General features: G+C 42.7%; 1 protein-coding gene across 8 annotated transcripts in view; it reads left to right on the forward strand.

Moving 5' to 3' along the window:
• Window positions 1-10428: 10428 nt before the first annotated feature.
• snx14 (sorting nexin 14) overlaps window positions 10429-22977 on the forward strand; it is a 131220-nt gene continuing 118671 nt past the window's right edge. For 3 of the 8 annotated variants that reach the window (XR_010963692.1, XM_067989179.1, XM_067989181.1), the window contains exons 1-3: window positions 10434-10690; window positions 18406-18526; window positions 22692-22768. Coding sequence is in view for 7 of the 8 variants with exons in the window: in XM_067989179.1 (XP_067845280.1) it covers window positions 10566-10690; window positions 18406-18526; window positions 22692-22768 (323 nt within the window). In the remaining variant the exon portion in view is untranslated. Of the gene's footprint in view, window positions 10691-12213; window positions 12317-18405; window positions 18527-22691; window positions 22769-22977 lie in introns of those variants that run through there. The other 5 variants (XM_067989178.1, XM_067989182.1, XM_067989184.1 and 2 more) reach the window with 4 other exon arrangements.

Raw genomic sequence — 22977 nt, forward strand, 5'->3', positions numbered from 1 at the left:
GCAAGAACTCCACTTGCCAAAAAAAACAGCCATGGACAACTAAAGAGGTAAGGGACAGTATAAGACATAAGGAAAGGGTATACAAAAAGGCAAAAAATAGCGCAGATCCTGGCGAATGGGAAAGATACAAAGATCAACAAAGGGTCACAAAACAGATAGTGAGCTGCAAAAAGAGAGTATGAAAAGAAACTTGCAAGGGATATCAAAACCAATACGAAGAACTTTTATAGTTATATTAGGAAAGAGGGTGGTCAGGAGCAGTGTTGGCCCCTTAAAAACTGAAAGTGGGGATATTGTCGTTGACAATGGGGAAATGGCGGACATGTTGAATAATTACTTTGCGTCAGTATTTACAGTAGAATAAAGAGGATAGCATGCCGGAAATCCCAAGAAAACTAATATTGAATCGGGGACAGGGACTCGATAAAATTAACATAAGTAAAGCAATAATAATGAAGAAAATAATAGCACTAAAGAGTGACAAATCCCCAGGACCAGATGGTTTCCATCCCAGGGTTTTAAAGGAAGTAGGTGAGCACATTGCAGATGCCCTAACTATAATCTTTCAAAGTTCTCCAGATTCAGGAACTGTCCCTCTGGATTGGAAAATTGCACATGTCACTCTGCTTTTTAAGAAAGAAGAGAGAGGGAAACTGGGGAATTATAGACCAATTAGCCTAACATCTGTTGTGGGGAAATTGCAGGAGTCTATAATTAAGGATAGGGTGACTGAACACCTCGAGAATTTTCAGTTAATCAGGGAGAGCCAGCAAGGATTTGTGAAAGGTAGGTCGTGCCTGACAAACCTGATTGAATTTTTTGAAGCGATGACTAAAGTCGTAGACAGGGGAATGTCAATGGATGTTATTTATATGGACTTCCAGAAGGCATTTGATAAGGTCCCACATGAGATTGTTAGCTAAGTTAGAAGCCAGTGGAATAGAGGGAAAAGTACGGACTTGGTTAGGAAGTTGGCTGAGCGAAAGGCGACAGAGAGTAGGGATAATGGGTAGGTACTCACATTGGCAGGATGTGACAAGTGGAGTCCCGCAGGGATCTGTCTTGGGGCCTCAATTATTCACAATATTTATTAACAACTTAGATGAAGGCATAGAAAGTCTCATATCTAAGTTTGCTGATGACACAAAGATTGGTGGCATTGTAAGCAGTGTAGATGAAAACATAAAATTACAAAGCGATATTGATAGATTAGGTGAATGGGCAAAACTGTGGCAAATGGAATTCAATGTAGACAAATGTGAGGTCATCCACTTTGGATCAAAAAAGGTATAGAACAGGCTTCTTTCTAAATGGTAAAAAGTTAAAAATAGTGAATGTCCAAAGGGACTTCGGGGTTCAGGTACATAGATCATTGAAGTGTCATGAACAGGTGCAGAAAATAATCAAGAAGGCTAATGGAATGCTGGCCTTTATATCTCGAGGACTGGAGTACAAGGGGGCAGAAGTTATGCTGCAGCTATACAAAACCCTGGTTAGACTGCACCTGGAGTACGGTGAGCAGTTCTGGGCACCGCACCTTCGGAAGGACATATTAGCCTTGGAGGGAGTGCAGTGTAGGTTTACTCGAATGATACCCGGTCTTCAAAGGTTAAGTTACGAGGAGAGATTACACAAATTGGGGTTGTATTCTCTCGAGTTTCGAAGGTTAAGGGGTGATCTGATCGAAGTTTATAAGATATTAAGAGGAACAGATAGGGTGGATAGAGAGAAACTATTTCTGCTGGTTGGGGATCCTAGGAGTAGGGAGCACATTCTAAAAATTAGAGCCAGACCTTTCAGGAACGAGATTAGAAAACATTTCTACACACAAAGGGTGGTAGAGGTTTGGAACTCTTCCGCAAACGGCAATTGATACTAGCTCAATTGCTAAATTTAAATGTGAGATAGATAGCTTTTTGGCAACCAAAGGCATTAAGGGATATGGGCCAAAGGCAGGTATATGGAGCGAGATCACAGATCAGCCATGATCTTATCGAATGGCGGAGCAGGCACGAGGGGATGAATGGCCTACTCCTGTTCCTATGTTCCTAATTAATTAATCCTGTCTCATTGCACATTACCAGATCTAGAATAGCCTGCTCTCTGGCTCCAGAATGTGCTGCTGTAAGAAACTGTCCCGAAAGCACTCTGTGAACTCATCTTCCAGACTACCTTTGCCAATCAGGTTCTTCCAATCTATATGTAGATTAAAATCACCCATGATTATCGCTGTCCTTTTCTCACAAGCCCCCATTATTTCTTCCTGTATACCCTGTGTGGTTACTGTTAGGGAGCCTATGAACTACTTCCTTGTCTGGTATAGTTCAGGACGGGGAAGACCACATTTGGTGCCTATCACCTCCTGAAGATTAAAAAATATTTCCCCTCATATTGAGTAACAAATCTAGGACAAATTATGGGATGGTCTTGCTGCAATTGGCTGTTTTAAGTGGTGAGCTATTGTTGCTAAAGTGGGTCAATAGTCTCACCAGGCATTCTTTATTAATAATACCAGAAACTTAACTGGACCAGCTCCATAAATACTGTGGCTACAAGGGCAGGTCAGAGGCTGGGTATTTTGCGGCGAGTGACTCACCTGACTCCCCAAAGCCTTTCCACCATCTACGAGGCACAAGTCCGGAGTGTGATGGAATGCTCTCCACTTGCCTGGATGAGTGCAGCTCCAACAATACTTAAGAAGCTCAACGCCATCCAGGACAAAGCAGCCCACTTGATTGGTACCCCATCCACCACCCTAAACGTTCACTCCCTTCACCGGCGCACCATGGCTGCAGTGTGTACCATCCACAGGATGCACTGCAGCAACTCGCCACCTCCCAAACCTACGACCTCTACCATCTAGAAGGACAAGGGCAGCAGGCACATGGGAACAACACCACCTGCACGTTCCCCTCCAAGTCACACACCATCCTGACTTGGAAATATATTGCCGTTCCTTCATCATTGCTGGGTCAAAATTCTGGAACTCCCTACCTAACAGCACTGAGAGAGAACCTTCACCACACGGACTGCAGCGGCTCAAGAAGGCGGCTCACTACCACCTTCTCAAGGGCAATTAGGGATGGGCAATAAATGCTGGCCTTGTCAGCGACGCCCACATCCCATGAATGAATTAAAAAAAAGTGAAACGCATGACATTGGTGCGGGAGGGAGAAAATAATTGCTTTGGGAAGTTTTACTACGTTAAAGGTGCTATTGTTACTTGATAAAGGAAAATAAGTGCAGCTGCATACCGGCTTAGTCTGAAAGTGGATGAAACGCTTCATAACGAAACTAATGCATCATCACCTCATCCAGGTTTATTTTTGCAACTCCTCATTCATCCTTGAAGTAGTTATGCTGACTTAAATTGTATTCTATAAATTGTTCTTGTGCTACTGGGTAGCATATGTTGGTGGAGTGCATAAATTACTCATGTTTTAAAATAGTCTGTATTAGTTATAATCTAAAAAGATGAACCCTTGCCAGCAATCTCTTGTTCTTGACATGTGCTCCTGGTGGAGTGATATCTCAAACTTGCACCATATGAATAATGTACAATGATTCAGAAAATGTATTTTTAGTAATGTGTCTTACTAAAACAGCATCTACCCAGAGTTTTTGCTAAATTCCCTTTCTCCGAAGAGCAGATCACAGAAAAGGTCTTAAAGCACAATGTACTTAAATACCAAATTTTATATACACAGTAGTTCTGATACCACGTGTGTAATGATCATATTACTGAACCACGGTGAGTTAAAGACTAAAATATTGGGTAACATTCGAAAATATTACTGGGAAATGGATATGTGTAGAATAACATCAGAGAACTAATACATCATCACCTCATCCAGGTTAATTTTTGCAACTCCTTATTCATCCTTGAAGTAGTAATGCTGACTTAAATTGTATTCTATAAATTGTTCCTGTGCTGCTGGGTAGCATATGTCGGTAGAGTGCATAAATTACTCGTGTTTTAAAATAGTCTGTATTAGTTATAATCTAAAAATGTGAAAGGTATCAGAAGATACCAATCTCATTGATTTTTGAATAATGTCATAAATCAGAGTGAAGCTGAAGTAGTTCATAATTGGGAAATTAGATTATTTATTTGTCTTTTTTTAAATTGAAATATGCTGAAAACTAACAATGAATATACAAGTGAATTTGATATTCCTTGTGCTGGAATATGCCTTCACCAGTCAAAATGCAAAAAGATTATGGGTTATGGTCAAATTGATTCAGAAAGAAGAAAGATTTAGCTGTCCCCTGGGGATTGGTATTCGGACCACTGCTCTTTTTGATATATATTAATGATCTGGACTTGGGTATAAAGGGCATAATTTCAAAGTTTGCAGATGACACAAAACTCGGAAATGTAGTAAACAATGGAAAGGATATTAGTAGAATTTAGGTTGACATCGACTGGTGAACTGGGCAGACATGTGGTAGATGAAATTTAATGCTATGAAGTGACACATTTTGGAAGGATGAATGAGGAGAGGCACTGTAAACTAAATGGTACAATTTTAATGGGGATACAGGAACAGAGAGACCTGGGGGTACATGCATACAAATCTTTGAAGGTGGCAGGACAAGGAAGTTATGGTAAACCTTTATAAATCACTGGTTAGGCCTCAGCTGGAGTATTGTGTCCAATTTAGGGCAGCACACTTTAGGAAGAATGGCAAGGCTTGGAGAGGATACAGAGGAGATTTACTAGAATGGTACCAGGAATAAGGGACTTCAGTTATATGGAGATTAGAGAAGCTGCATTGGTCTCCTTAGAGCAGAGAAGGTAAAGGGGAGATTCGATGGAGGGATTCAAAATCATGAAGGGTTTTGACAAGAGGGTAGCTAACCAGAGGACACAGATTCAAGGTAATTGGCAAAGGAACCAGAGGCGAGATGAGGATTTTTTTTGTGCGGCGAGTTATGGCCTGGAATGCACTGCCTGAAAGGGTGGTGGAAGCAGATTCAATAGTAACTTTAAAAAGGTAATTGGATATATACTTGAAGAGGAAAAATTTGCAAGGCCGTGGGGAAAGAGCAGGGGAGTAGGACTAATTGGATAGATCTTTCAAAGAGCCGGCACAGGCACGATGGACTGAATGCTGTATGATTCTACATATGATATATAGTCATAGAAAACATAGAAAATAGGAGCAAGAGTAGGCCCTTCGGGCCTGCTCCGCCATTCAAAATGATCGTGGCTGATCGTCTAACTCAGTACCCTGTTCCCGCTTTTTCCCCATATCCCTTGATCCCTTTAGCATTAAGATATATATCTATCTCCTTCTTGAATACATCTAATGACTTGGCCTCCACTGGTAGAGAATTCCACAGGTTCACCACCCTCTGAGTGAAGAAATTTCTCCTCATCTCAGTTCTAAATGGCATACCCCGTATCCTGAGACTGTGACCCCTGGTTCTGGACTCCCCAGCCATCGGAAACATCCTCCCTGCATTTAGTCTGTCTAGTCCTGTTAGAATTTTATACGTTTCGATGAGATCACCTCTCATTCTTCTATACTCTAGTGAATAGAGACCCAATCTCTCCTCATACGTCAGCCCTGCCATCCCAAGAATCAGTCTGGTAAACCTTTGTTGCACTCCCTCCATGGCAAGGACATCCTTCCTCAGATAAGGAGACCAAAACTGCACACAATACTCCAGATGTGATCTCAACAAGGCCCTGTATAACTGCAGTAAGACATCCCTGCTCCTGTACTCAAATCCTCTTGCAATGAATGCCAACATACCATTCGCCTTCCTAACTGCTTGCTGCACCTGAATGCTCGCTTTCAGCGACTGGTGTACAAGGACACCCAGGTCTTGTTGCACCTCCCCTTTCCCCAATCTGTTGCCATTCAGATAATAATCTGTCTTTCTGATTTTACAACCAAAGTGGATAACCTCACATTTATCCACGTTCTACTGCATCTGCCATGTTCTTGCCCACTCACCCAACTTGTCTAAATCACATTGGAGCCTCTTTGCATCCTCCTCAAAGCTCACATTCCACCCCAGCTTTGTGTCGTCTGCAAACTTGGAAATGTTACATTCCGTTCCCTCATCCAAATCATTGATATATATTGTGAATAGCTGGGGCCCAAGCGCTGATTCCTGCGGTACCCCACTAGTCACTGCCTGCCACCCAATATTTTTTTGGCTGTGAAACACTTTAGGTGCTCCTGAGGACAAGTAAGATAAATATATATAGTGGGGTAGAGTTTCCGCTTTGGGTACAATCGAAAAATTGTGCTGGTCATGTTATAGTTCAAGTTTCTGCTAAAATACATTTGCATAGTCACAAATGCCAAATCTTCCAGGAACCAGCTCAATTGCGCAGCGTATTAGAATGTAATCGTTTATTTTTTCTTTGCATTATAAAATATTCCTTGATGTATTTAAGAGTGGTAACCTAGTGCAGTTTAATTAATACAGCTGAAAATTGGTTTATCACAAAAAATAAGCATTTTAATAAGTGTCTAGTCCTCCACATGTGAGTAACCTGATTTTAAATCACTGAAAACTTTTTAAAAACTATACTGAGCCATTTACTAGTTTCATTGGTGTACACTAATCAGTTTCATCGTAAATTAAATATTTTGATATATAAATACTTTTGAAACGTGCCTGCTGGCGCCTGTGCGCCTAAGAAAACGAGTGTAATTTGAAGAGCCTTCCCTAACCAACGCAATTGGTGGAAAACTTGCAATGTTGACCGAGGGGCATGGCCAGTTTCGTGGGCGGGGCCTGATCCAGGCGGTTGAATCTTAAACCAGCAGAAAACCCTAAAGTAAGTGGGTTTGAGCGTAACTCACTTACGTTTAAAATTCCCCGATCTTTTGCGCTGGTTCCGCCTGGATTATGCTGATATTACTGACGTAAACGAGCGGAATCTCTACGCAATCTATCTTGTCCCAAGGAACTCCTAAAGGGCTTCACAGCCAATGAAGTAAATCTAGTCACTATTGTTACATAAACAAATTTGGGGTTTAGATAGGAATTAAGATCCCCGGTTTGCATGTATTAAGAAAAACATACTTTCAGGCCAAAACATGTATTGATGTAGCTTTGTGACCAGATCTTTCCCTGGCCAGTATACAGATCTAATTTTCTAGTGAGTTGTGAGCATGTAGTATATGCCCTTTAACCAAGCTACAATGATAGCAAGTATGTTGAAGGACGTCCATTAATGGTCAGTTTGTCAAGTATACTGGTGACGACCCTGGTCTCATCTTTGTCATGTGCATTCGGTGCTGCTTCTATACCTTTTCTTCATGTCAAAACAGCTTTTAACTCTTGAAGGCCCAGTAAATACACAACACTGCATTTAAAAAATCTTCAAACTCTTGATAGCCCCAAAAGGTTTTCTATACACTTCTAAAGTAATTGATTCTTTCTGGTTCCATGGGCACTGTCAGTCCACTGATGCATCGCCACTATCTGCGTGAACTGAGATGCTGAGTGTTCACGGGCTATTCAGTTGTGGTGGGCATCATAGCTGAACTTGATCCTGTTTTTATCTGATGTTCATTTCTCTCTAGGGGCAGTGGACAGTCCAAGTTCACTGAGGCTGACAGTAACGCCACAATCCTGTACTTATTCACCAGGCCATGAGGAAAACTTACCAAAAGTAAGTCTTAACTGCCAGTTTCTTAGGAACGTAGGAACAGGAGTAGGCCATTCAGCCCCTCGTACCTGCTCCGCCATTTGATAAGATCATGGCTGATCTGTGATCTAGCTCCATATACCTGCCTTTGGCCCATATTCCCTAATACCTTTGGTTGCCAAAAAGCTATCTATCTCACATTTAAATTTAGCAATTGAGCTAGTATCAATTGCCGTTTGCGGAAGAGAGTTCCAAACTTCTACCACCCTTTGTGTGTAGAAATGTTTTCTAATCTCACTCCTGAAAGGTCTGACTCTAATTTTTACTGCTAGAATCCCCAACCAGTGGAAATAGTTTCTCTCCATCCACCCTATCTGTTCCCCTTAATATCTTATAAACTTTGATCTGATCACCCCTTAACCTTCGAAACTCTAGAGAATACAACCCCAATTTGTGTAATCTCTCCTCGTAACTTAACCTTTGAAGACCGGGTATCATTCTAGTAAACCTACGCTGCACTCCCTCCAAGGCTAATATATCCTTCCGAAGGTGCGGTGCCCAGAACTGCTCACAGTACTCCAGGTGCGGTCTAACCAGGGTTTTGTATAGCTGCAGTATAACTTCTGCCCCCTTGTACTCCAGTCCTCTAGATATAAAGGCCAGCATTCCATTAGCCTTCTTGATTATTTTCTGCACCTGTTCATGACACTTCAATGATCTATGTACCTGAACCCCTAAGTCCCTTTGGACATCCACTGTTTTTAACTTTTTACCATTTAGAAAGTACCCTGTTCTATCCTTTTTTGATCCAAAGTGGATGACCTCACATTTGTCTACATTGAATTCCATTTGCCACAGTTTTGCCCATTCACCTAATCTATCAATATCGCTTTGTAATTTTATGTTTTCATCTACACTGCTTACAATGCCACCAATCTTTGTGTCATCGGCAAACTTAGATATGAGACTTTCTATGCCTTCATCTAAGTCGTTAATAAATATTGTGAATAATTGAGGCCCCAAGACAGATCCCTGCGGGACTCCACTTGTCACATCCTGCCAATGTGAATACTTATCCATTATCCCTACTCTCTGTCGCCTTTCGCTCAGCCAACTTCCTAACCAAGTCCGTACTTTTTCCTCTATTCCATTGGCTTCTAACTTAGCTAACAGTCTCTTATGTGGGACCTTATCAAATGCCTTCTGGAAGTCCATATAAATAACATCCATTGACATTCCCCTGACCACTACTTTAGTCACCTCTTCAAAAAATTCAACCAGGTTTGTCAGGCACGACCTACCTTTCACAAATCCATGCTGGCTCTCCCTGATTAACTGAAAATTCTCGGTGTTCAGTCACCCTATCCTTAATTATAGACTCCAGCATTTTCCCCACAACAGATGTTAGGCTAACTGGCCTATAATTCCCCGGTTTCCCCCTCTCTTCTTAAAAAGCGGAGTGTCATGTGCAATTTTCCAATCCAGAGGGACAGTTCCTGAATCTAGAGAACTTTGAAAGATTATAGTTAGGACATCTGCAATGTGCTCACCTACTTCCTTTAAAACCCTGGGATGGAAACCATCTGGTCCTGGGGATTTGTCACTCTTTAGTGCTATTATTTTCTTCATTATTATTGCTTTACTTATGTTAATTTTATCGAGTCCCAGTCCCCGATTCAATATTAGTTTTCTTGGGATTTCCAGCATGCTATCCTCTTTATTCTACTGTAAATACTGACGCAAAGTAATTATTCAACATGTCTGCCATTTCCCCATTGTCAATGACAATATCCCCACTTTCAGTTTTTAAGGGGCCAACACTGCTCCTGACCACCCTTTTTTTCCTAATATAACTATAAAAGTTCTTCGTATTGGTTTTGATATCCCTTTCGAGTTTCTTTTCATACTATCTGTTTTGTGACCCTTTGTTGATCTTTGTATCTTTCCCATTCTTCAGCTAATTCTACAAGCCTTGCTGATTTGGTGTAAATCATCTCATTAGCAAACTTGCAGTGACGATCTGCTTCTTCCTGTGCTGTAAATTTCAATAGTTTTTTGATAGTTCTTTTCCCATCTGCTGCTGAAACCCTCATCTATGCCTTTGTCACCTCTAGAGTCTACGACTCGAATGCTCTCCTGGCTGGCCTCCCACCCTCCACCCTCTATAAACTTCAGCTCATCCAAAAAAAACTGTGCTTGTATCCTATCATGCACCAAGTGTTGGTCATCCGTCATCTTTGTCCTCGCTGTCCTACATTAGCCCCTGGTCCCTCAATACCTCAAATTTAAAACACTTACTCTTTGTGTCAAATTCCTTCATACCCTCACCCCACCTAACCTCTATAACCTTCTCGAGTCTTACAACTCCCCTCCTAAACTCTGTTCCTCTGACCTCTCGTTCATTTGCCTTCCCCTTGCCCCACCATTGGAGGAGCCTTCAGCTACCTTCCACGTTGTCGAATTCTCTCCCTAACCCCTAACTGCCTCTTCAGCGCCCACTCCTCCTCAATCTTTTGGTCACCTCTTTTACTATCTCCTCCTTTGGCTCGGTGTCCATTTTTGTCAGATTATGAAGCGCTTGATGCATCTTCTTACGGTAAATGTGCTATATAAATGCAAATTATTGTTGCAAAATGTTTTGCCCCAGGTTCTGTAGCACTTTGCAACCTGACCTAGTTTCCCACTGGCCAGTAACTATTCCTAAAACACTCACTAAGAACTTTAGTGACGTCAAATACAAGAGCCATCTTTGTGTAGGAGAAGGGGCGGAAATGACGCAAAGAGGAAGTAGGCGGGTGAACCGTTAGACAAACAGGAAGTAATGTGGGCCGGCTTGCCTAGCGCGCGGGTGGGGGTCTGAAGGAGGAGGCGGCGGCTGAGCCGCTCCGCCCGCTCGAGTCGGGAGGTCCGGGTGGGTGAGCGAGCCCAGGTCCTCGAGGAAGCGAAGATGCCATCAGTGAGGGAGCTGGGGCTGAGGCTCAGGTTTCACCTGGTCCGAGACATCGGCCGCCAGTATCCGGTCTTCTGCTTCATATTTCTGCTGCTCACCTCATGCACCCTACTGTTAAACAGGTAAATAGATGTCCCGGGCCTGGGGCCCGAGAGGGTGAAGGGGGAGGGGGCCTGGGGCCCGAGAGGGTGAAGGGGGAGGGGGCCTGGGGCCCGAGAGGGTGAAGGGGGAGGGGGCCTGGGGCCCGAGAGGTGAAGGGGGAGGGGGCCTGGGGCCCGAGAGGGTGAAGGGGGAGGGGGCCTGGGGCCCGAGAGGTGAAGGGGGAGGGGGCCTGGGGCCCGAGAGGTGAAGGGGGAGGGGGCCTGGGGCCCGAGAGGTGATGGGGGAGGGGGCCTGGGGCCCGAGAGGTGATGGGGGAGGGGGCCTGGGGCCCGAGAGGTGAAGGGGGAGGGGGCCCGAGAGGTGAAGGGGGCCTGGGGAGCCGAGGGGTGGAGGTGAAGGGGGCCTGGGGAGCCGAGGGGTGGAGGTGAAGGGGGCCTGGGGAGCCGAGGGGTGGAGGTGAAGGGGGCCTGGGGAGCCGAGGGGTGGAGGTGAAGGGGGCCTGGGGAGCCGAGGGGTGGAGGTGAAGGGGGCCTGGGGAGCCGAGGGGTGGAGGTGGAGGGGGCCTGGGGAGCCGAGGGGTGGAGGTGGAGGGGGCCTGGGGAGCCGAGGGGTGGAGGTGGAGGGGGCCTGGGGAGCCGAGGGGTGGAGGGGGCCTGGGGAGCCGAGAGGTGGAGGGGGCCTGGGGAGCCGAGGGGTGGAGGTGGAGGGGGCCTGGGGAGCCGAGGGGTGGAGGTGGAGGGGGCCTGGGGAGCCGAGGGGTGGAGGTGAAGGGAGCCGAGGGGTGGAGGGGATGGCTTTGGGAGCCGAGGGGTGGAGGGGGAGGGCCTGGGGAGCCGAGGGGTAAAGGGAAGGGGCCTGGTGAGCCGAGGGGTGGAGGTTGAGGGCCTGGGGGGGCGGAGGGGTGGAGGTTGAGGGCCTGGGGGGGCGGAGGGGTGGAGGTTGAGGGCCTGGGGGGGCGGAGGGGTGGAGGTTGAGGGCCTGGGGGGGCGGAGGGGTGGAGGTTGAGGGCCTGGGGGGGCGGAGGGGTGGAGGTTGAGGGCCTGGGGAGAGGGGGAGGGGGGGGCCTGGGGAGAGGGGGAGGGGGGGCCTGGGGAGAAAGGGAGAGAGCCTGCGGGCCGAAGGCGAGGGTTTGGGTCTGAATCTGGTAAATGCTGTGGTAATGAAAACAGAAGATGCTGGAAAAGCTCAGCAAGTGAGGCAGCATCTGTGGAGAAAGAAACAGTTAACGTTTCAGGTTGATGACCTTGCGTCAGAACTGGTGGGCCTGTTATGTTTTATGTCCCCTCAGAGTGGAATGGGTGCCAGATGACCATTTTAGGAGCGTAACAGTGAGTGGTATTTAATGCCGAAATCGTGGCTGATGTTTGTAATTTAAGTGACAGATAAAGGTGTGTTCAGGAGTGTGACACATTCTGTGGGTTGGGTGAAGTTTCTAAATGCTCAATGGTTTTACTGTGGTTTATGTTGCAGTTACCACCTTTATTGCAGTTACCACCTTTATTGCAGTTACAACCTTGAACACTAAGGATCTTATCCTTATCTGTTGTGAACATGTTGGCTCGATGGAATACACCATTAACAGCTGCTGATTGCAAAAGAGTCTCAAAATATTGATGTCAGCCTGGGTTTCTTCTGGAGAAGAACAGGTAGAGATCACATAGATGTTGACAACCAGTAAAGAGGCAGCCAAACCAGGAGTGTTGTATAGAGTAGAGGATTAGACCAAATACCTGCTAACTTGATTGACAACGTAGGTATCCCCGAAGGCAGTTGAGAACCCGATGTGTTAATATCAGAGGTAATGTGTCTAGCAATGGCTGCAGATGTTCATAGAATTACATAGAAATTACAACATGGAAAGAGGCCCTTCGACCCAGCCAGTCCATATTGGTGTTTATCCTCCACACGAGCAGTAGTCCTAATCCCATAAGCCCGCCTTATTCCCCTCTCTTTTTATTCCCCTCTCTTTTTATTCCCCTCTCTTTTTATTCCCCTCTCTTTTTATTCCCCTCTCTTTTTATTCCCCTCTCTTTTTATTCCCCTCTCTTTTTATTCCCCTCTCTTTTTATTCCCCTCTCTTTTTATTCCCCTCTCTTTTTATTCCCCTCTCTTTTTATTCCCCTCTCTTTTTATTCCCCTCTCTTTTTATTCCCCTCTCTTTTTATTCCCCTCTCTTTTTATTCCCCTCTCCTTTTATTCCCCTCTCCTTTTATTCCCCTGTTTAATCTATTTTTAACCGTTGACATTATCTCTGCTTCAACCACTAACTCCAGTAGTGCATTCTGCAGCTCACAAACTTGTGTTTAAAAAAAAAAGTTTCTCTTGCTCTCCATCCTAAATTTCTTGCATCTATGTCCCCTTGCTCTCGCCCCCTTAATCACAGGAAACGGTCTTTTTATCTATTGTCCTATCCCTTCATAATTTTAAACATCTGTGTCAAATCACCCCTATATCTTTATGATGAAAACAGCTTCAATTTTTCAACTCTTACTTTGTATTTTCTTACATCAGACGGCATCCAAGTTAACCTGCGCTATACTCTGCACTGCATCAATATCCTTATTGCTATTACGTGGAGCCCAAAACTGCGCACGGTACTCCAACTGTGATCCTGCTAAAGTTTTATATAGATTCACCATTACACCTCAACTTTTCTATTCTATACCTTTTGTCACAAAACTCAGAATTCCATAAGCTTTTAATGTGATTGTGACCCTGTACCTCCAAATCTCTCTGCTCTTTCACACCACCTAACCCCCCCCCCAACTCATTTAAAATATAACTATTACTTTTATTCCTTTTTACCAAACTGCACCACCTTACATTTACTGACATTGAATTCCATCTGCCAATTTTTTGCCCATTGCACCATCTTATCAATATCCCTTGTAGCTTGCTTTGAATCCCTACAATTATTTACTATGCCTTTTAATTTAGTGTCGTCGGCAAATTTGGGCACTACTCTCTCTAACCGTATATACAAATCATTGGTGTACACAGTGAACAGAAGTGCTCGCAGAACAGAACCCTGTGGGACACCACTACCTACATCCAACCACACTGAGGAACTCCTTGTCTTGTTTAGGAACAGAGGAACAGGAGTAGACCATTCAGCCTCTCGAGCCTGTTCTGCCATTCAGTTAAATCATGGCTGATATGTATCTTAACTCCATCTACCCACCTTGGTTCCCTCTCTCTTAATACTGTCACCTAACAAAAATCTATTAATCTCAGTTTTGAAATTTTCAATTGGCTGAGCCTCAACGGCTTTTTGGGGGAGAGTGTTCCAGATTTCCACTACCCTTTGTGTGAAGAAGTGCTTTCTGATATCATCCCTGAACGGCCTAGCTCTAATTTTAAGGTTATGCCCCCATGTTTTGGACGCCCCCATGTTTTGGACTCCCCCACCAGAAGAAATAGTTTCTCTCTATCTACCTTGTCAAATCCTTTTAATCATCTTCAACACCTCAATTAGATCACTGCTAAATCTTCTATACTCAAGGGTATGCAACCTGTCTTCATAATTTAACTCTTTTAGTCCCGGTATCATTCTGGTCAATATATCCTTCCTGAGGTGCAGTGCACAGAACTGAACACAGTACTCCAGATGCAGTCTAACCAGAGCTTTATATAACTGTAGCATAACTTCCACCCCTTTTGTATTCCAGCCTTCTTGAGATAATGCCTAACATTCCATTAGCCTTTTAAATTGTTTTTGTACCTATCCTCTAGCTTTTAGTGATTTCTGTACATGGACCCCATAATCTTTCTGCTCCTCCACAGTTCTTAGCTTCTCACCATTTAGAAAATATTCTGATCTATGTTTCTTGGATCCAAAGCGTATGAGCTCACACAACTCCATCTGCCACAGTTTTGCCCACTTAATCTATCAATGTCAATGTCCCTTTGCAACTTTCTTCTCCCATCTACACTATTCACTGTGCCACCTAACTTAGTGTCATCAGCAAACTTGGATATATGGCTCTATATTCCTTCATTTAAGTCATTGATAATTATAATGAAAAACTGAGGCCCCAGTACAGATCTCTGTGGGACACCACAAGTCACATCCTGCCAATGGAGTACATACCCGTTCTCCCTGCTCTCTGTCTCCTATCTCCTAACGAATTCCCTACCCAGGTCAACAGGTTGCCTAAAATACCGTGCGCTTTCATTTTTGCTAACAGTCGGTTGTGTGGAACTTTATCAAATGCCTTCTGGCAGTCCATATAAATAACATCCGTAGGCACGCCTCAAAAAAATTCAACTAGGTTAGTTAGATATGACTTGCCCTTCCTCCCTTCTCCCTTCCAACCAGTTTTTAAGTCAATTTGCTACCCTTCCCCTAATTCCATATTACCTTAATTTTCTTCAGTAGTCTCCTGTGTGGTACTCGTCAAGCTTTCTCAAATTCCATATACACTGCATTTCCCCCATCCACCGTATCTGTCACTGGCACAAAGAACTGTTATCAAGTTTGAAAACACGATCTTCCTACCTGAAATCTGTGTTGGCTGCTTCTCATCTGGATGGTGATTAGAGAACTTGAGGCAGTTTTGGTATCACATACCATATATACTTGAGTATAAAATGAGCTGTTTCTTTCCACCCCACCCCCCCCTCAAAAAAAATATACCCATGTATAAGATGAGGGTCAACAATACAACATGACCGTAGTCCCAACTTTCAAACAGCACTGAAAATAGTTGACTAACTTTATAACAAGATCTCAAGAACCATACAAAAATTGATTCTGTTGGGTTAAGTGACCTTTTCTTGGTCCAAATTTTCTTATGTTCTATAATTTCTTCCAACTCCCAGTCTGCTGCTCTAACTCAGACTCCAAGCTGCCGGCCCCTCCCTTTAATAATGCGATATGTTTAAAACGTTATCTAACTTTGTATCGCTTTCCTTACTTACAGGATGTTTTGCTGGAAGAAAAGGTTCTGATTTCCATTTTAAATATTAATATCATGAAGTTCCTAGTCTTCTATTCCCCAACTGTGTTTGTGCACGGTGGTGTCCTCGTGCAGATCTCAGCATGCATTCCAATCATATCCCCTGCTCCCTGGGGACCAACTGGGGTGACAGGAGAGTGGGGCTGGGCTAGGAGCAGATAAGTGTACTCCCCAGACTGAACTACAATACCATCCACTGAATTGACTTGTGTATAAGATGACACTTTTCTTTACATTTAACCCCTAAACAATGACCCCATTTTTAGACTTTTTATGTTGTATGCCACAGTATTGAAATTATCTATGTGCTTGCTGAAACTTTAGGGTGGGTTCACATGGGAGCCTACCAGGTCAATGGTGAGCATGATGCTCTTGCCCTGGTTAAATGAGCTGGTACAGAGACTGCCTGAACTGATCTTGTTTCAGTATAGCCCTGGAAGCTACTGTACTCTTCTGCCCTGCCAGACCAGAGTATTCACTAACCTTTGTTCAAGGTTCACAATCCTGATCAGTGATTTGCTTGAGGATTATATGAGAGCTGTGACACTATAGAATTCACTTCTAGGGTTAGTGATTGAGGCAGAAACCATGTCAACATTCAGGATTGGATAGGTGGATAAAGGAAATGGAAATGAAGGGATATGGGAATAAGGTGGGTAAACATGATTAGGACTGTTTGCTTGTGTGGAGGATTGGGCTGAAAGGCCACTTTCTGCAATGTAACTTCTATGTTGTTCTATGTCAGCCTTAAAAGTCCTGGGGGAGACTGACGCCCACCAGGGACTTTGGGAGGGCGAACCCAGGACTGTCAACATTGTGCAGATATTAGCTGCTTGATTTTCAGTCGCGATTCAGCTCCATACATGAGGCATTGCCTCACGCCAAAAGTGTTAGACGCAGCCTGCTGCTTTTATCACAGAGGTGCTGTCTGCCTGTGCTTTAAGCCCAGTTTGCTGTCTTATTGCTGATGACGCTACGGCTCCAAGTCACTGATATAGTTTAGTTATTGGAGCAGTCAAGCTACATCTCCAGGTAATGTCAAGAAGACTAAAGGAAGGAATACTTTCAGCCTATCAGAAAAAAATCAGTAGAGGTGTCAAATCAAGAGGGATTGGCATTGGCTGGAGTATAAATGCAACTGATGCAAAGCCCCACCCAAATAAAGTGAATTTTTAAAAGCTGAAACAAACTCTGATAACCTGCAGTACTACCATTTTGGTGTTATGATTACGGTACGGTAGCATAGTGGTTATGTTACTGCACTAGTAATCCAGAGGTCTGGACTAATATTCTGGAGTCATGAGTTCAAATCCTGCCACAGCAGCTGGGGAAGTTAAATTCAATTAATTAAATAAAAATCTGGAATTTAAAAAAAAAACTAGTATCACTAATGGTGACCATAAAACTACCGGATTGTCGTAAAAACCCATCTGATTCACTGATGTCCTTTAGGGAACAAAACCTGCCGTCCTTACCAGGTCTGTCCTATATGTGACTTCAGACCCACAGCAATGTGGTTGATTCTTAATCGCCCTCTGAAGTGGCTTAGCAAGACACTCGGGTGTTCAAGAAGGCAGCTCGCCACTACCTTTTCAAGGGCAATTAGGGATGGGCAATAAATGCTGGCCCTGCCAGCGATGCCCACATCCCATGAATGAATAATAATAAAAAAAAATAGACTGTGTAGGGTTAAAATACTCTCTCAGGAAAACAGTAGAAGAGAGCGTGAATGCACAGCCCCAGGTCAGTTGGTGGAATTAAACAAATTAACTGTGGAATAGGAGAGTGGCTGAGGAAGGGAAGGCATAAAATAACTATACATGGAGCTGTGACAGATTTCAGACATGCTTATTATCTTCCAAAACAGAACATTGCTGGGTAACAGGATCAGTTTTAGTCCCCAGCATAAGGTTTAAGTACTTACTTCAAGTGTCCTGTTCACTTAAGTTATCCTGTTAAAAATACATTTTGTTAAAATTTGTCACACGGTACAGAAAGAATCTGATTTGAATGATTTAAAAGGTACTGAAATATTCTAGACTGAGCTGTAAAGACAAGGTGGATCACTGGTTCAGTTCCTGGTCTGTGCCAAGTTAGCTAATCTCAGTTGAGTGCTTTAATTGATTAGTGAAGGGTTGAAAAATCAGGCAGGGTTTCCATTACACATCACTTTCCAGTAATTCCTGTTGAAAAATATACTGGGGATTGGGTAGGGACAGGATCAAGTTTGGCATGGTCGAATAGCTGCCTAGCTACACACACGAAGTATGGTCCCTTGGGTGAGTGTCTATTGAACTATATACTCTGTGTCAGTGAGTGTCTTTAGAGGAGAACATTGGAGTGAGAAAGATCTGTGTAAGAGTATAATCTAATGTTTATTAATACTGCTGCTTGGGTTTTCAATTTAGACTACTGGGTTCAAATATTTGCATTTCAAATTTGCCTTTACTTAAAGATCAGGATGCGAATATGGTAATTTTTGAAGAATGTAGAGTCTAGAATTTAAAATAAAAATTGGGCAGTACCCTTTAAATCAGTGGTAGAGATTGGGGGAGGGGGGGGGTTAACTCTTAGTTTAATAGTGCGTGCGTTTGAGTGTTTTTGTTAAGGGCAGAGTTTCCAACTGTATAGGCTAAAGTATAAAATCAAACTATTTTGAGTTTTAGTTTTAATTCAATAACTAATAAGTAGCAATCATAATATAAACGTAATGTATTGACTATGCAATTTAGATGCAAGCAAGCCAATACTATGATACCACTCTGTTTTACCTAAAGGTATCTGCACATTCTTATGATCTTCTGGTCATTCCTTGCTGGGGTTGTCACTTTCTACTGTTCACTTGGACCTGCCTCGCTTCTGCCCAATGTTCTCTTCACTATTGAGCGAAAACCAAAGGTAAATCTGTATCTTTAATATCATTTCCCACTTAGTGAATTATTTAAATGTTCCCGACACAATCATTTCCCAGTTAATATCAATAAATATATAATTCACCATTTCTTATTCCAGTTATCAGTATATAATATAGTCACCGTATCATTTCCCAGTTAGTGTCAGTGTAATGTATAATGTAGTCACCATATAATTTCTCAGTTTGTGTCGATGTTGGTGTCTACCATTGGGAACGGTTTCTCTCTATCTACTCTGTCTAGACCCTTCATGATTTTGAACACCTCTATCAAATCTCCTCTCAACCTCCTCTGCTCTAAGGAGAACAACCCCAGCTTCTCCAGTCTATGCACGTAACTGAAGTCCCTCATTCCTGGAACCATTCTAGTAAATCTCTTCTGCACCCTCTCCGAGGCCTTCACATCCTTCCTAAAGTGCGGTGCCCAGAATTGGACACAATACTCCAGTTGTGGCCGAACCAGTGTTTTATAAAGGTTCATTGTAGCCTCCTTGCTTTTGTACTCTATGCCTCTATTTATAAAGCCCAGGATTCCGTATGCTTTTTTAACCGCTTTCTCAACCTGCCCTGCCATCTTCAACGATTTGTGCACATATACTCCTGGGTCTCTTGTTTCCTGCACTATGGCCAGTATCTCTGCAATTTCCACCCTTACTTCCCTCAGCAACCTAGGATGTATCCCATTTGGACCTGGTGACTTATCTACTTTAAGTACAACCAGCCTTTCTTCACAAGCTCCTCTATCAATTTTTAGCCCATCCAGTATCTCAACTACCTCCTTTTATTGAGACTCTGGCAGCATCTTCTTCCTCGGTTAAAAACAGATGCAAAGTACTGATTTAGTACCTCAGCCATGCCCTCTGCTTCCAAGCGTAGGTCTCCTTTTTGATCCTTACTCGGCCCCACCCTTCCTCTTACTGCCTGCTTACTATTTATATGCCTATAGAAGACATCTGGATTCCCTTTTATATTAGTTGCCAGACTATTCTCATACTGTCTCTTTTCCCCTCACATTTCCTTTTACACTTCCCCTCTGAACTTTCTATGTTCAGCCTGATTCGCACTTGTATCATTAACCTGACATCTGTCATACGCCCCTTTTTCTGCTTCATCTTACTCTATCTCTTTTTGTCATCCAGGGAGCTCTGGCTTTGGTTGCCCTACCTTTCCCCCTCATGGGAATGTACCTAGACTGTATCCGATCCATCTCCTTTTTAAAGGCTGCCCGTTGTTCGATTACAGTTTTGCCTGCCAGTCTTTTATTCCGTTTTACCTGGGCCAGATCCATTCTCAACCCACTGAAATTGGCCCTTCTCCATTTAAATATTTTTGCTCTAGATTGCCCCTTGTCCTTTTCCATAACTAATCTAAACCTTATGATACTATGATCGCTGTTCCCTAAATGTTTCCCTACTGATACTTGCTCCACTTGACCCACCATATAGTTACCATATCATTTCTCAGTTAGTGTCAGTATGATATATAATTTAATATAAATATCATTTGTGTCGCTGTAATATAATATAGTGACCAAATCATTTCTCAGTTAGTGTCAGTGCAATATATAATATCACCATATCATTTCTCAGTTTGTGTCTGTGTGATGTATAATATAGTCACCATATCATTTCCCATTGTTACCGTAATATACAATATGGTCACCTTATCATTTCCCAGTGTCAGTGTAATAGATAATAGTCAGCAAATCGTTTCCGTGTCAGTGTAATACATAATATAATTACCAGATCGTTTCCCAGTTAGTGTCAGTGTAATATATCATATAGTCAGCATAGCATTTCCCAGTGTCAGTGTAATATGTAATAAGGTGACCATACTATTTCCGAGTTAGTGTCAGTGCAATGTAAAAGATAGTCACCATATCACTTCCAAGTTAGTGTCAATGTAATATGTAATATAATCACCATATCGTTTCCCAGTTAGTGTCATATAGTCACTTTCATTTCTCAGTGTCAGTGTAATGTATAATATAGTCTCCATCATTTCCCAGTTAGTGTCAGTGTAATTTACAGTAGTCACCATTTCATTTCCCAGGGTCAGTGTAGTATATAGTTACACTGACACTGGGAAATGATATGGTAATATAGTCACCATTTCATTTCTCAGTTTGTGTCAGTGAAATAATATAGTCACTATCATTTCCGAATAAGTGTCAGTGTAATAAATAGTATAATCACCATATCATATCCCAGTTAGTGTCGGTGTAATATATAATATAGTCACTATATCATATATATTACACCGACACTAACTGGGATATGATATGGTGACTATATTATATATTACACTGACACAAACTGGGATATGATATGGTGACTATATTATATATTACACAGACACAAACTGGGATATGATATGGTGACTATATTATATATTACACAGACACAAACTGGGATATGATATGGTGACTATATTATATATTACACCGACACTAACTGGGATAATATAGTCACCATATCCTATCCCAGTTTGTGTCGGTGTAATATATATGGTCACCATTTAATTTCCCAGTTTGTGTCAGTCTAATATATAATATAATCACCATATCATTTCACAGTTAATGCCCACATAATATATAATATCATTTCCCAATTTGAGCTGGTGTAATATATAATATTGTCAGCATCATTTCCCAGTGTCAGTGTAATATATAATGTAACCACCATATCATTTCCCAGATAGTGTCAGTGTAATATAATGTAGTCACCATATAATTTCTCAGTTTGTGCTGCTGTAATGTATAATATAGTCATCATATAATTTCCCAGTTAGTGTCATTGTAATATACAGTTTATCTAATAAGACACCGAGCCCTACAAACCACAAAGGTCTCACATCTGTGTCCTACTCCGTGCTGAATTAGCTGATCTCAGCTGGGCTGTTGGCACAACAGTTGGCATCAGTGTGTCTGGGTTAGGGAGTCAAAATGAACCAGGGATTTTTACTCCCGATCATTATTCAGCAGCAACTGTTGGATATGTCTAGATGTCGGGTCGGGATTGGATCATGCCTGATTGTGATACACCCCCTTGCCAAGACTCAGTCAAGGCTCACACATGAACAGTCACCACTTGGGCAAAGTATTGTTTCATCCAAAGAGTCAGTGCTTTTAGGAGAGGGAGAAAAGTGACCCAGGAAAAAAAATGGGTAGTATCCCAGCAAGAGTCAATGCCTTCAGGAGAAGGTGGAGAAAGAAAATGAGAGAGAAGACCATATTGAGGTAAAGCTGGTTGAGTATGAGTCCCAGTAAGAGAAGGTATTACTGCATAACACTCAGCATGTGATTGCTAATTCTTACTAATGAGAAAGGGATATAATTTTAAAAATAATTAGGAAGGTTTCTAATGTGGATTGGTTACTATCTATCCAGCCAGAAATGTCTTGTCTTTGTTCTTTTCTCCCTGAATTTTGTGCCTATTAATTTGACGGAGGTTGGTGCTGTGCAGTGAGCACTTTCCATTTCAGGCACCCATTGTCAGCATCAAGCATGCTCAAGTCCAGGGCAGCATCGTAAGACCAGATGCAGAGTATGGCTCCCTCTGTTCCAATATTTTGCTTTATTCCAACCTCAGAAGAAGATTCCCCACTGCAGCAGTCTGATATTTTTCTATTTCTCATATCGGCCTTTCTGAGTGAGATTGCCAGTTGGCTCTGAACTGGGTTGAGGCCTCCTATACTCATTTCACCATGTGCCCCATGCATCTTGCAAATGGGAAACTATGATCCTATCAGTCTAGGCTGCATATAGACCAATGTCCTAGAGGTGATAGCCCAGTATCTGATCCACTGCACCACACAGTCTCTTCCCACCTTCTTCCCCCCTCAAATTGAAATACCATCTCATTTTGATTCTTCTGAAATTATTTCTTTTCAGGTTTCAAATAAAAAAAAATCTTTTCCTTGTAGATCAATCTGGAAATGTAAAGTTGTGAGCTAAAGCATGGATTATTATGATATGAGATGTTATTGAGCTAAATTTCTTATGTTAGGGTTCTTTAGCCGCCGGTTGCACCTTAAAAATATTTAACAATCAAGACAGATGCTGTACATGGGTTTACTACACATGTATGTAATGCTTCTGACATTCTGCATCAAACTCAAAGTGCACCACTAATTTGCTTTTCTTATTAACAGCAGCTGGAGCAGCAAGAACTGTTTCCCCAAGGTCATAGCTGTGCTGTCTGTGGGAAAGTTAAATGCAATCGACATAAGTAAGTTCATCAGTACAGAATAATACTTTGTCAACATTGACAATAAAGGAGAGGATGACAAAAGGGAATACGAAGAGGTTAGGAAAGAAGTCAAAAAAACAATTAGGAAAGCAAAGAGGAACTACGAAATTAAATTATCAAGGAATATAAAAAGAAATAGTAAAGTATTCTACGGGCACATAAATAACAAAAGAAAAATCAGACTAGGA

Source organism: Heptranchias perlo, chromosome 8, assembly GCF_035084215.1.
Source record: "Heptranchias perlo isolate sHepPer1 chromosome 8, sHepPer1.hap1, whole genome shotgun sequence".
Taxonomy (NCBI): domain Eukaryota; kingdom Metazoa; phylum Chordata; class Chondrichthyes; order Hexanchiformes; family Hexanchidae; genus Heptranchias; species Heptranchias perlo.